Raw genomic sequence first — 14,676 nt, 5'->3', positions numbered from 1 at the left:
GGGAAGATAGAGAGGGGGAAGAGAGAGAGAGGGAAGAGAGAGAGGGGAAGAGAGAGAGAGGGGAAGAGAGAGAGAGAGAGGGAAAAGAGAGAGAGAGGGGGAAGAGAGAGAGAGAGAGGAAGAGAGAGAGGGGGAAGAGAGTGAGAGGGGGGGGAAGAGAGAGAGGGGGAAGAGAGAGAGGGGGAAGTGAGAGAGAGGGGGAAGAGAGAGAGGGGGGAAGAGAGAGAGAGAGGGAAGAGCGAGAGAGAGGGAAGAGAGAGAGAGTGGAAGAGAGAGAGGGGGGAAGAGAGAGAGAGAGGTGGAAGAGAGAGAGAGAGGTGGAAGAGAGAGAGGGGGAAGAGAGAGAGAGAGGGGGGAGAGAGAGGGGAAGAGAGAGAGAGGGGGGGAAGAGAGAGAGGGGGAAGAGAGAGAAAAATAGAGAAGAGTGAGAGAAGAGAGAAAGACGGAAGAGAAAATAGAGAGGGAAAGAGAAGAGGGGTGAAGAGAGGTAGAAGAAACTGAGAGAGGAAACAGAGGCAACAGAGAGCGAGAGAAAGAGTGTGAGAAAAGAGAGGGGAAGAGAGAGAGGGGGAAGAGAGAGAGAGAGGGGGGCAGAGAGAAGGAACAGTGAGAGAAGAGATGGAGAGGGGGAACTTTTGACTGTCAGTAGTGGAGACGAGATGACTTTTGGTTTTAGTCTAGATAAACTGTAAATAGGAGTGGTCCAAGGACGGACCCTTGAGGAATCCTTGGTTGAGAGAACATAATTCAGATTGAACAAAACTGCTGCCAATCTGCGGCTGATTTGGTGATTCTGCCCAGGCTTTGTCACGCTCTCGAGATAATACTGCGATGTCTGGACTAAAATATTTGCCTATTGTTGTGCACGTTAAAATAATAATCACCTGATGTCTCTTGTGTCCACAGTGTCGTTGGCCGATCTGTACGCAAACCCCGAGCTCCTGCTGCAGAGGAAGTACTCCTCCTCCTCCTCCTCCTCCTCGTCCAGACAGGTGACCGCCTTCAGGTCAGCACCCAACTCCCCCAGCACCCTGCCCCGCCACCAGGCCACCTCCAGGGGGCAGCAGAGAGACGCAGAGGACAGATGCACCTCCAGGGGGCAGCAGAGAGACGCAGAGGACAGATGCACCTCCAGGGGGCAGCAGAGAGACGCAGAGGACAGATGCACCTCCAGGGGGCAGCAGAGAGACGCAGAGGACAGATGCACCTCCAGGGGGCAGCAGAGGGACGCAGAGGACAGATGCACCTCCAGGGGGCAGCAGAGAGACGCAGAGGACAGATGCACCTCCAGGGGGCAGCAGAGAGACGCAGAGGACAGATGCACCTCCAGGGGGCAGCAGAGGGACGCAGAGGACAGATGCACCTCCAGGGGGCAGCAGAGAGACGCAGAGGAGCGCAGCAGTGACATGTTCCTGGACAGACTGAGGCAGGTGAACTCGCCCCAGCGCAGCGCCCTGGACGAGCTCAGGGAGGTGAGAAACATCTCGACTTATGATGCTACACACAGCAGTGTGTCCTTTCAAAATGCTTCACTTCCTACTGTCACCAGCAGGGGGTGTATAAACGCTTACGCAACGTACAGTTGCTAGAACAGTTGCACACAGCCTGGTATAAATGTTATTTTTCTTTCATTTTAATGAGGCAGCAAATGAAAGCATGAATTTTGATGTTTGTAGAAAAGTGATTGTTTCCAAGAAGGAAATGTCCACAGAGCCAAAACTGCCATGTTATTTTGTGCCGCGGCTCCTGAAACTGCTGCGCTATTTGACCCCGCCGGGTTAAAGGTTAGGGTCAGGGTCAGGGTTAAGGTTAAGGTTAAGGTTAAGGTTAAGGTTAGGGTCAGGGTCAGGGTCAGGGTCAGGGTCAAGGTTAGGGTTAGGGTTAGGGTTAGGGTTAGGGTTAGGGTTAAGGTTAGGGTCAGGGTTAGGGTTAGGGTTAGGGTCAGGGTTAGGGTTAAGGTTAAGGTTAGGGTTAGGGTCAGGGTTAGGGTTAGGGTTAGGGTTAGGGTTAGGGTCAGTGTTAGGGTTAGGGTTAGGGTTAGGGTTAGGGTCAGTGTTAGGGTTAGGGTTAGGGTTAGCCATGAGGCTATATGGCAGTGCCGCGGTTCCTGAAACTGCTCGGCCATTTGACCGCGGCGCGGCTCTGCAGCCACGACCTTCCAAGAAATAGTTGGGTTAGGGTTAGGGTTAGGGTTAGGGTTAGGGTTAGGGTTAGGGTCAGGGTCAGGGTCAGGGTTAGGGTTAAGGTTAGGGTCAGGGTCAGGGTTAGGGTTAGGGTTAGGGTTAGGGTTAGGGTTAGGGTCAGGGTTAGGGTTAGGGTTAGGGTTAGCCATGAGGCTATATGGCAGTGCCGCGGTTCCTGAAACTGCTCGGCCATTTGACCGCGGCGCGGCTCTGCAGCCACGACCTTCCAAGAAATAGTTGACCGTCTTCATCTCTACAAATCAATGTATTTATTAATTTAGTTATTACAGCTGCAGTAACTATTTAGCACAGAATTGAATGTCAAAAAAGACTAAAATGTCATGTTTGTGAAAAGTGTGCGAAACATTCATAAAGATACAAATTAACCAAAACAATGTGAAGTGTAAACAGCCAGATAAAGATTTGCTTTAAGCATCTTTAAACCGTCACAGGTTGAAGGTAAATCCAGAGCTGGTTTCTCCCTGAAGCCCACATTATTAAGATGATTAAACTGTTCAAGTCGACAGGAGGTGTTTCTTTGGGCTCCGGCGTCTCTGCCTCAGGAGAAGAACCTGTCGTCAGCTGTTTGGCTCAAAACCAACAGGAACTGCACTGACTATTTACTGGCTTTGTTTATGTCCGCCATTCACCTAATCTCCAGACAAGATGAGGTTCAAATAAGAAAAGAGAAGATAAGACGCCCATTATCTCTCTCACTATGCGGAAACTGCTTCAACCGAAAGTTTAACCCAGGCTTTAGTTTAGTTTTGTTGGTTTAATACAGATCTAGTCCTGGCATAATGTCATTTTATGTCATTTTAGACCTGTCCTGGTCTTTAACTCTTTTTGAGTCCTGTTTAATCCTGTTTAGTCCTAATTTACCCCTTGTTCAGATCTGGTTAGGTTGCCGTTCTAGACCTATGGTGCAGCTCTGGTTTAGACCTGGTTTAGTCCTGGTTTAGCCTTGATTTAGCCCAGGTTTAGTCCTTGTTTCGTCTTGGTTTAGCCCAGGTTTATTCCTGGTTTTGTACTGGTCTAGCCTTTGTTTAGGCCTGGTTTAGCCTTGGTTTAGTCCTGGTTTAGGCCTGGTTTAGCCCTTGTTTAGCCCTGGTTTAACCGTGGTTTAGCCCAGATTTAGCACAGGTTTAGTCCAGGTTTGGCCCTGGTTTAGGCCAGGTTTAACCATGGTTTAGCCTTAGTTTAATCCTGGTTTAGCCCAGATATAGCCCTGGTTTAGTCTTGGTTTAGCCCTTGTTTAGTCCTGGTTTAGCCCTGGTTTTGTCCAGGTTTAGCCCTGGTTTAGCCTTGGTTTAGCCCTGGTTTAGTCCGGGTTTAGTCCTGGTTTAGCCCTGGTTTAGCTCTGGTTTAGTCCTGGTTTAGCCCTAGTTTAGTCCAGGTTCAGTCCTGGTTTAGCCTTGATTTAGCCCTGGTTTATTCCTGGTTTTGTACTGGTCTAGCACTTGTTTAGCCCTGGTTTAGGCCTGGTTTAGCGTTGGTTTAGTCCTGGTTTAGCCCTGGTTTATTCCTGGTTTTGTCCTGGTCTAGCCCTTGTTTAGCCCTGGATTAGGCCTGGTTTAGCCTTGGTTTAGCCCTTGTTTAGCCCTGGTTTAACCGTGGTTTAGCCCAGATTTAGCACAGGTTTAGTCCAGGTTTGGCCCTGGTTTATGCCAGGTTTAACCATGGTTTAGCCCAGGTTTAGCCCTGGTTTAGTCTTGGTTTAGCCCTTGTTTAGTCCTGGTTTAGCCCTGGTTTTCTCCAGGTTTAGCCCTGGTTTAGCCTTGGTTTAGCCCTGGTTTAGTCCTGGTTTAGCCCTGGTTTTGTCCAGTTTTAGCCCTGGTTTAGTCCTGGTTTAGTCCTGGTTTAGCCCTGATTTAGTCCTGGTTTAGCCCTGGTTTGGCCCTGGTTTAGTCCTGGTTTAGTCCGGGTTTAGTCCTGGTTTAGCCCTGGTTTAGTCTTGGTTTAGCCCTGGTTTTCTCCAGGTTTAGCCCTGGTTTAGTCTTGGTTTAGCCCTTGTTTAGTCCTGGTTTAGCCCTGGTTTTCTCCAGGTTTAGCCCTGGTTTAGCCTTGGTTTAGCCCTGGTTTAGTCCTGGTTTAGCCCTGGTTTTGTCCAGTTTTAGCCCTGGTTTAGTCCTGGTTTAGTCCTGGTTTAGCCCTGGTTTGGCCCTAGTTTAGTCCTGGTTTAGTCCGGGTTTAGTCCTGGTTTAGTCCGGGTTTAGTCCTGGTTTAGCCCTGGTTTAGCCCTGGTTTAGTCCTGGTTTAGTCCTGGTTTAGTCCTGGTTTAGCCCTGGTTTAGTCCGGGTTTAGTCCTGGTTTAGACCTGGTTTAGCCCTGGTTTAGTCCTGGTTTAGTCCTGGTTTAGTCCTGGTTTAGCCCTGGTTTAGTCCTGGTTTAGACCTAGTTTAGCCCTGGTTCAGTCCTGGTCCTGCCCCTGTCCCGGGTCCTGTCCCTGGTCCTGCCCCTGTCCCGGGTCCTGCCCCTGGTCCTGCCCCTGTCCCGGGTCCTGCCCCTGGTCCTGCCCCTGTCCCGGGTCCTGCCCCTGGTCCTGCCCCTGTCCCGGGTCCTGCCCCTGTCCCGGGTCCTGCCCCTGCCCCTGCCCTTGGTCCTGCCCCTGTCCTGGGTCCTGCCCCGGTCCCGGGTCCTGCCCCTGTCCCGGGTCCTGCCCCTGGTCCTGCCCCTGTCCCGGGTCCTGCCCCTGTCCCGGGTCCTGCCCCTGGTCCTGCCCCTGTCCCGGGTCCTGCCCCTGGTCCTGCCCCTGCCCCTGGTCCTGCCCCTGTCCCGGGTCCTGCCCCTGGTCCTGCCCCTGTCCTGGGTCCTGCCCCTGTCCCGGGTCCTGCCCCTGGTCCTGCCCCTGTCCCGGGTCCTGCCCCTGGTCCTGCCCCTGTCCCGGGTCCTGCCCCTGTCCCGGGTCCTGCCCCTGCCCCTGCCCTTGGTCCTGCCCCTGTCCTGGGTCCTGCCCCGGTCCCGGGTCCTGCCCCTGTCCCGGGTCCTGCCCCTGGTCCTGCCCCTGTCCCGGGTCCTGCCCCTGTCCCGGGTCCTGCCCCTGGTCCTGCCCCTGTCCCGGGTCCTGCCCCTGGTCCTGCCCCTGCCCCTGGTCCTGCCCCTGTCCCGGGTCCTGCCCCTGGTCCTGCCCCTGTCCTGGGTCCTGCCCCTGTCCCGGGTCCTGCCCCTGGTCCTGCCCCTGTCCCGGGTCCTGCCCCTGGTCCTGCCCCTGTCCCGGGTCCTGCCCCTGTCCCGGGTCCTGCCCCTGCCCCTGCCCTTGGTCCTGCCCCTGTCCTGGGTCCTGCCCCGGTCCCGGGTCCTGCCCCTGTCCCGGGTCCTGCCCCTGGTCCTGCCCCTGTCCCGGGTCCTGCCCCTGTCCCGGGTCCTGCCCCTGGTCCTGCCCCTGTCCCGGGTCCTGCCCCTGGTCCTGCCCCTGCCCCTGGTCCTGCCCCTGTCCCGGGTCCTGCCCCTGGTCCTGCCCCTGTCCTGGGTCCTGCCCCTGTCCCGGGTCCTGCCCCTGGTCCTGCCCCTGTCCCGGGTCCTGCCCCTGTCCCGGGTCCTGCCTGAGCCTGGCTGGCTGCTCTTCTGCTCTTCGGGTCGGACCAGTCGGACCTGCTCCGTGGCTCAGACCCGGAGGAGGATTCAGGGAGTGGAGTTTGTCTCTCGGCTCAGACTTTACATTTGTAAAACATTTGACTTTATGGAAATCTGACACGCGACACGTCTGCTCCGGACGCCCCGAGACACGGTAGGACGCCAAACGTGGGACAGTAACTTAGGGACTTTAAAATCGATTGTGTAACGTGGCTTTTAGATCAAGACACACACTAACTACACAGGACAAGCATTTGCAGTGGACATTAATGGAATAAGTTTACACAGTTATAACATTTATTACTTGAGTGGCTGAAAAATATAAGATTATTTTTCAAATTTATCAGAATGATGTGTTTTATTTTGCATAATCTCAATAGATGTTTTCTGATTTCACAAAGCTTCATGAATGTGTTGAAATGTGTCCATAAAATGCACCATAAACGTGCAGAAATAACACTTTACACTCTTGTTTGGAGATTTATGGCTCTTTTTGAACTAAATTTAAGTCGTTTTTCTTACAGACAATAAACTCAATATTCACATTTTACAGATTTACAAAACAACATTTGCCAGATCATACTTTTGTTAATATTTCTCCACTTCTAACCCCTTAAATAAAGTAGAATGGAACCTTTTTCCATAATATTGTTTTATGCTTATCCAAAACAAGATGATCTATTTCAAATATATTTGTACATTATATTGTGCCCTTTATACAATATATTTCACCTTAAATGAAAGATGTGTTATGTGTGAAAAGGGGTCAATTGATTGTGCCTGCGCCTGCTGGTCTCCATGGAGATGGTTCTGCTTTGCCTGGAATATTCCACAGTATAGCATTAAACATACAGTATCTATTGCTGCAAAGACCGGTCAAGTTACAGGTCAGATCTATGGAGAGGACGTACGCATGAGGGTCATTTTTAGCTTTAGTTCTTTATTTGAATAATTGCAACACATTTAAATCGACCAGAACTATTATCAGTTATTTTGAGATTATTATTTTGAGCTTTATTACATGTGAAAATGTGACTCGTGGCTGTAATATTGACTCTGTCGTCCAATATTATGTTATATTTGTTGACATAACTACTAGAGCCAATATGGCGGCAGGTCACGTGTCTGGCAAAAACCAACAGAGCGTTTTATCTCCCATGAACCAGGAAGTGCACTGTTAGCATGCTAGTTGTTGTTAGCATTACTGTGAAGGCAAAAGTCTGCTGCAGATGGTGGAAAGCATTTATAACCTCATAGTTCTGAGTAATTAGGGATGTGAAAAGTAAATGAATGATACTCTAGACTGTTGCAAACTCTTAAAATGAACTATATGTCAAATGTTTATGGTTTTAAGACATTTAAAATCAAAATACAGCTTTAATGTTTAGACCAAGTTCTGTCCTGGTTTGGACCAAGTTTAGTCCTGGTTTAGACCAAGTTTAGTCCTGGTTTAGACCAAGTTTAATCCTGGTTTAGACCAAGGTTAGTCCTGGTTTAGACCAAGTTTAGTCCTGGTTTAGACCAAATATAGTCCTGGTTTAGACCAAGTTTAGTCCTGGTTTAGACCAAGTTCTCTCCTGGTTTAGACCAAGTTTAGTCCTGGTTTAGACCAAGTTTAGTCCTGGTTTAGACCAAATATAGTCCTGGTTTAGACCAAGTTTAGTCCTGGTTTGGACCAAGTTCTCTCCTGGTTTAGACCAAGGTTAGTCCTGGTTTAGACCAAGTTTAGTCCTGGTTTAGACCAAGTTTAGTCAAAGTTTAGACAAAGTTTAGTCCTGGTTTAGACCAAGGTTAGTCCTGGTTTAGACCAAGTTTAGTCCTGGTTTAGACCAAGATTAGTCCTGGTTTAGACCAAATTTAGACCTGGTTTAGTCCTGGTTTAGACCTGCTTTAGTCCTGGTTTGGATCTGATTTAGTCCTGGTTTGGACCTGGTTTAGTCCTGGTTTAGACCAAATTTAGTCCTGGTTTAGACCAAGTTTAGTCCTGGTTTGGACCAAGTTCTCTCCTGGTTTAGACCAAGTTTAGTCAAAGTTTAGACAAAGTTTAGTCCTGGTTTAGACCAAGGTTAGTCCTGGTTTAGACCAAGTTTAGTCCTGGTTTAGACCAAGATTAGTCCTGGTTTAGACCAAGGTTAGTCCTGGTTTAGACCAAGTTTAGTCCTGGTTTAGACCAAGTTTAGTCAAAGTTTAGACAAAGTTTTGTCCTGGTTTGGACCAAGTTTTGTCCTGTCTAGCCAATAATTAATTACAGATTTGATTTGTTATAGCCCTTTTCTTGTTTAGCTCTGGTTTAGCCCTGTGTATGTTTTTAGACATTTAAAATGCAGTGCCTTTAATGTATCTGTATTCATGAGTGTCACGTTGTTCTTCTCTTCCTTCAGTAGATGTTCCATGCATCTTTTTTTGAGTTCTTTAGCACTGTCTTTGTTCCTGCAGGTGAAGCGAGCCTCCAGACCGCCCCCTTGTGGATTTCAGACGACGGCCGACTCGTCCGAGAACATGATCGAAGACGAGAGGTTTAACGTGGGCTTCACCCGAGACAGCAGGGGGCGCTCCAGTCTGCCCCTCGGCCACTCCACTCCCATCAGAGAGAGGGCGCTGGGTGAGTGTCCTTTGCATGGATCTGGTCAGACAACGGTCAGCACTAGATCATACACTCGGAAGTCCGAATTTAGAAGTGACAGAATCCAACATGGCGGCGCTCGTGGCGGCCCAGATCACATGTGAGGTGTATTTTCTGGCCCAGCGGTTACAACCTCGGCGTGCCATGCTGGAGATTTTGGGTTCGACTCCAGCTCCGACCTTCAATTTTTTTCGTGTTTACATTTTTTACCTTATAGATTGCGCAGTCTAATTTGTTAAGGTTTAGGTTAAGGTTAAGGTTAGGGTTAGGGTTTGGTTAGGGTTAGGGTTAGGGTTAGGGTTAGGGTTAGGGTTAGGGTTAGGGTTAGGGTTAGGGTTAGGGTTAGGGTTAGGGTTAGGGTTAGGGGTTAGGATTAGGGGTTAGGGTTAGGGTTAGGGTTAGGGTTAGGGTTAGGGGTTAGGGGATACTACGTGTGAAGTGGAACAGACTGTAAAGCAGGGTTAGGGTTAGGGTTAGGGTTAGAGTTAGGGTTAGGGGTTAGGGTTAGGGGTTAGGGTTAGGGTTAGGGTTAGGGTTAGGGTTAGGGTTAGGGGTTAGGGTTAGGGTTAGGGTTAGGGTTAGGGTTAGGGGTTAGGGTTAGGGTTAGGGTTAGGGTTAGGGTTAGGGGTTAGGGTTAGGGTTAGGGTTAGGGTTAGGGTTAGGGGTTAGGGTTAGGGTTAGGGTTAGGGTTAGGGGTTAAGGTTAGGGGTTAGGGGATACTACGTGTGAAGTGGAACAGACTGTAGGGTTAGGGTTAGGGTTAGGGTTAGGGTTAGGGTTAGGGTTAGGGTTAGGGTTAGGGTTAGGGTTAGGGGTTAGGGGATACTATGTGTGAAGTGGAACAGACTGTAAAGCAATGAAAAAAGCTTTTTAGAGAGAAAACTATTGCCTGAGCCGTATCAGCGAAACAGAATTCGTCACTTCCGTTAGTTTTGAGTGTATGATCTAGTCCCGACCAACTGAAACCCGTCGGAGCCGCCATACGATAATATCCTTCCTCTGGTCGTGTTAGTGAACACAGCGCCGACGTCCAGAGAAGATAACTTCTACACAGACTAAAAAGAGGTTTGAGGGTTCAGGGAATCAGTGCAGTGTTCTTATTGGTCACACAAACATAGGACATACAATAAGTGCGTCTAACGCTTTCAATCTGTATGAATAGGTTAAATATTCGACCAATGTTTGTGAAAAAATATATATCTTTTATACACCCCTGAATGAGATCATTAGAGTGAAAGAGTCGCGCAGCATCGTGGGTTCAACTCTGGCTCCACTCAATGATTTGCTGCATGTCACGTCCCAGTCTCATTCCCCTTTCCCACTGTCCTGTCGAGTACAGTCTTCTTCTGGCATTAAACGGGGCCTTCAGCCTCTCCTCAGCCTCTCAGTCCATCTGCAGCAGTTTGTTCTAAATCCAGGTCCACGTCCTCTTTTGTGACAATCAGACTTTTGCACGAGCGCTGAACATGGACCGCTTTTTATACCGACCACTTTTTGTCATTTTTATTATTTCTCAACACATATACATATATATATATATATATATATATATATATATATATATATATATATATATATATATATATATATATATATATATATATATATATATATATATATATATATATATATATAGAGTAAAGTATGTGGTTTGAACTGTCTGTTTTGCAGTTTATAAACGTGCCATAAATGAAGTTGAAAACATTTTCTTTCGATTTGATTTGTTGGTGATTATTCTGATTAATTATAACTCAAAATAAATATTATGAAACTTTTTTAGCAAACTTTTTTTTCTTTTTTTTTTTTTATTGAAAGAAAAAACACAGACCAATCAAATTGTGTGTAAATAAAGATACAGTCCAGTAACATCATCAACAACAGCAACGGCAGGAGAAGAAAGAAAAAAAAGAGAAGAAAAAGAAAAGAAAAAAGAAAAAGAAAAAAAAAATGAAGGGGAAAAAAAAAAAAAAGTGCAAAGTGGGCGGTACCAGAGAAAACACAAAGTGTGCATTGTTTGAGATTATTAGAATAATGCATCCAGATGAGAGTAAAATACCAGGTTAAAGCACCTGATCCATAATGTGAGTCCCATTTAGTCCAGTTTATGTCAAATTTGTCCATTTCCAAGTTCAGTCCAATATTCCCGTATGTGATTTTTTCCATTTTCCGCATGTCCATTACGATGTCGGTCCAGTCCTTTATTGTTGGTGCAGTTGATGTCATCCATTTTTTTGTGATGTATTTGCAAACTTAATTCAACTTAAATGAAGTCTACAACGACAAAAACAATGTTATTTTTGCAGCAAATAATGATCAAATAATTGAGTAAAATTGACTATGTACCGTATTTTCCAGACTATAAGTCGTTTTGGCCGGGGTGCGACTTATACTTATATTAATACTTATATACTTATACTTGTACTTATACTTCGGAGCGACTTATATGTGATATTATTTGTTATTTTCACACTTATTTTTGCAACTTATATGTTTTTTTCTTCTCTATTATGTATTTTTTGGCTGGTGCGACTTATACTCGGGTGCGACTTATAGTCCAGAAAATACGGTAAATGCCACACCTGTCTGCTCCTCTCGGTCCGGAGGCTGAGGGTCGGTCTGCACGTTCTCCCCGTGTTCTCTAAAGCCCGGCGTGTCTCCTCAGGCGTGGTGTACCTGCAGCTGGGGGAGGAGACCAAGCAGGTGCAGGTGAGCTCCGCCCTCTCCAACATGGCCGCCCTCTGCGCTCTCTTCGTCCGGGCGTTTCCTCAGCAGCTCAGTCTGAGGCTCCTCCAGGCTCCTCACGCCTCCATCTGCATCCGAGACAGCAGCCACAGCAGCTACAGGCCCCTGGAGGACGTCAGGTCAGGAGAAGCACCTACGTCTGCCCCGTCTTCTTCATCGTCTGCCCCGTCTTCTTCATCGTCTGCCCCGTCTTCTTCATCGTCTGCCCCGTCTTCTTCATCTTCTGCCCCGTCTTCTTCATCTTCTGCCCCGTCTTCTTCATCTTCTGCCCCGTCTTCTTCTTCATCGTCTGCCCCGTCTTCTTCATCGTCTGCCCCGTCTTCTTCATCGTCTGCCCCGTCTTCTTAATCGTCTGCCCCGTCTTCTTCATCTTCTGCCCCGTCTTCTTCATCTTCTGCCCCGTCTTCTTCATCTTCTGCCCCGTCTTCTTCTTCATCGTCTGCCCCGTCTTCTTCATCGTCTGCCCCGTCTTCTTCATCGTCTGCCCCGTCTTCTTCATCGTCTGCCCCGTCTTCTTCATCTTCTGCCCCGTCTTCTTCATCTTCTGCCCCGTCTTCTTCATCTTCTGCCCCGTCTTCTTCATCTTCTGCCCCGTCTTCTTCATCTTCTGCCCCGTCTTCTTCATCTTCTGCCCCGTCTTCTTCATCTTCTGCCCCGTCTTCTTCATCGTCTGCCCCGTCTTCTTCATCGTCTGCCCCGTCTTCTTCATCTTCTGCCCCGTCTTCTTCATCGTCTGTTTCGTCTTCTTCATCGTCTGCCCCGTCTTCTTCATCGTCTGCCCCGTCTTCTTCATCGTCTGCCCCGTCTTCTTCATCGTCTGCCCCGTCTTCTTCATCGTCTGCCCCGTCTTCTTCATCTTCTGCCCCGTCTTCTTCATCGTCTGTTTTGTCTTCTTCATCGTCTGCCCCGTCTTCTTCATCTTCTGCCCCGTCTTCTTCATCTTCTGCCCCGTCTTCTTCATCGTCTGTTTCGTCTTCTTCATCGTCTGCCCCGTCTTCTTCATCGTCCGCCCCGTCTTCTTCATCGTCTGCCCCGTCTTCTTCATCTTCTGCCCCGTCTTCTTCATCGTCTGCCCCGTCTTCTTCATCGTCTGCCCCGTCTTCTTCATCGTCTGCCCCGTCTTCTTCATCTTCTGCCCCGTCTTCTTCATCGTCTGCCCCGTCTTCTTCATCTTCTGCCCCGTCTTCTTCATCGTCTGCCCCGTCTTCTTCATCTTCTGCCCCGTCTTCTTCATCGTCTGCCCCGTCTTCTTCATCGTCTGCCCCGTCTTCTTCATCTTCTGCCCCGTCTTCTTCATCGTCTGTTTCGTCTTCTTCATCGTCTGCCCCGTCTTCTTCATCGTCTGCCCCGTCTTCTTCATCGTCTGCCCCGTCTTCTTCATCGTCTGTTTCGTCTTCTTCATCGTCTGCCCCGTCTTCTTCATCGTCTGCCCCGTCTTCTTCATCTTCTGCCCCGTCTTCTTCATCGTCTGTTTTGTCTTCTTCATCGTCTGCCCCGTCTTCTTCATCTTCTGCCCCGTCTTCTTCATCGTCCGCCCCGTCTTCTTCATCGTCCGCCCCGTCTTCTTCATCGTCTGCCCCGTCTTCTTCATCGTCTGCCCCGTCTTCTTCATCGTCTGCCCCGTCTTCTTCATCGTCTGCCCCGTCTTCTTCATCTTCTGCCCCGTCTTCTTCATCTTCTGCCCCGTCTTCTTCATCTTCTGCCCCGTCTTCTTCATCGTCTGCCCCGTCTTCTTCATCGTCTGCCCCGTCTTCTTCATCGTCTGCCCCGTCTTCTTCATCTTCTGCCCCGTCTTCTTCATCGTCTGCCCCGTCTTCTTCATCTTCTGCCCCGTCTTCTTCATCGTCTGCCCCGTCTTCTTCATCGTCTGCCCCGTCTTCTTCATCGTCTGCCCCGTCTTCTTCATCGTCTGCCCCGTCTTCTTCATCGTCTGCCCCGTCTTCTTCATCGTCTGCCCCGTCTTCTTCATCGTCTGCCCCATCTTCTTCATCGTCTGCCCCGTCTTCTTCATCTTTTGCTCCGTCTTCTTCATCTTCTACTCGTTCTTCTTCATCTTCTTCATCTTCGTCTGACTCGTTCCTCTTCATCTTCATCTTCTTGTAGATCCATCTCTGCTCAGTGCTGTTTGAAGGTTTACTTCCGAGACCCAGGGTCAGAGTTCAGAGGTCGGCCGAGCAGCAGCAGCAGCAGCATCATCAGCGGGGGGGCGGAGCCTCGGGTCAGTCCTTTATTTTTAACTCTTTTAGTATTTGGATTTCCACCTTTTACTCAATAAAGAGTTTAAAAGAGGAACTTAAGACTTAAGAGGAACCAAACCCTCTTAAGTCTAGTCCGGGGCTATATTCTGACTAAACGGCACGGCCTGGTCCTACGTTTAGTTTGGAGGCTAAACCAGAACTAAACAAGAAAGGGAATATGCAAAACAAATCTGCAATAATTACCAACTAAACCAGGACTAAACTCTGTCTAAACCAGGACTAAACTTTGTCTAAAGCAGGACTAAACTCTGTCTAAAGCAGGACTAAACTCTGTCTAAAGCAGGACTAAACTCTGTCTAAAGCAGGACTAAACTCTGTATAAAGCAGGACTAAACTCTGTCTAAAGCAGGACTAAACTCTGTCTAAAGCAGGACTAAACTCTGTCTAAAGCAGGACTAAACTCTGTCTAAAGCAGGACTAAACTCTGTCTAAAGCAGGACTAAACTCTGTCTAAAGCAGGACTAAACTCTGTCTAAAGCAGGACTACACTCTGTCTAAACCAGGACTAAACTCTGTCTAAAGCAGGACTAAACTCTGTCTAAAGCAGGACTAAACTCTGTCTAAAGCAGGACTAAACTCTGTCTAAAGCAGGACTACACTCTGTCTAAACCAGGACTAAACTCTGTCTAAAGCAGGACTAAACTTGGTCTGAACCAGGACTAAACTCTGTCTAAAGCAGGACTAAACTCTGTCTAAAGCAGGACTAAACTCTGTCTAAAGCAGGACTAAACTCTGTCTAAAGCAGGACTAAACTCTGTCTAAACCAGGACTAAACTTGGTCTGAACCAGGACTAAACTCTGTCTAAAGCAGGACTAAACTCTGTCTAAACCAGGACTAAACTTGGTCTGAACCAGGACTAAACTCTGTCTAAAGCAGGACTAAACTCTGTCTAAAGCAGGACTAAACTCTGTCTAAACCAGGACTAAACTCTGTCTAAAGCAGGACTAAACTTTGTCTAAAGCAGGACTAAACTTTGTCTAAAGCAGGACTAAACTCTGTCTAAACCAGGACTAAACTCTCTCCAAACCAGGACTAAACTCTGTCTAAAGCAGGACTAAACTCTGTCTAAACCAGGACTAAACTCTGTCTAAAGCAGGACTAAACTTTGTCTAAAGCAGGACTAAACTCTGTCTAAACCAGGACTAAACTTTGTCTAAAGCAGGACTAAACTCTGTCTGAAGCAGGACTAAACTCTGTCTAAAGCAGGACTAAACTTTGTCTAAAGCAGGACTAAACTCTGTCTAAACCAGGACTAAACTCTGTCTAAACCAGGACTAAACTCTGTCTAAACCAGGA

The 14,676-nt window shown here is 48.2% G+C and overlaps 1 protein-coding gene across 1 annotated transcript; it reads left to right on the top strand.

Annotated features, from left to right (window-relative positions):
- Positions 1 to 906: 906 nt before the first annotated feature.
- LOC140350562 (uncharacterized) lies at positions 907 to 13,339 on the top strand (the record flags this gene model as incomplete). Its single annotated transcript, XM_072436140.1, has 6 exons — positions 907 to 1,472; positions 8,193 to 8,358; positions 11,042 to 11,454; positions 12,316 to 12,591; positions 12,847 to 13,112; positions 13,225 to 13,339. Coding segments are annotated over 6 exons (1,802 nt in total), but the record flags the coding sequence as incomplete, so codon positions are not given.
- Between the last annotated feature and the right edge of the window lie 1,337 nt (positions 13,340 to 14,676).

Source organism: Eucyclogobius newberryi, unplaced genomic scaffold (assembly GCF_026437365.1).
Source record: "Eucyclogobius newberryi isolate DKJ021-1_F unplaced genomic scaffold, fEucNew1.0.hap1 SCAF_723, whole genome shotgun sequence".
Taxonomy (NCBI): Eukaryota; Metazoa; Chordata; class Actinopteri; order Gobiiformes; family Gobiidae; genus Eucyclogobius; species Eucyclogobius newberryi.
This window is presented reverse-complemented; position numbering and strand designations above follow the sequence as displayed.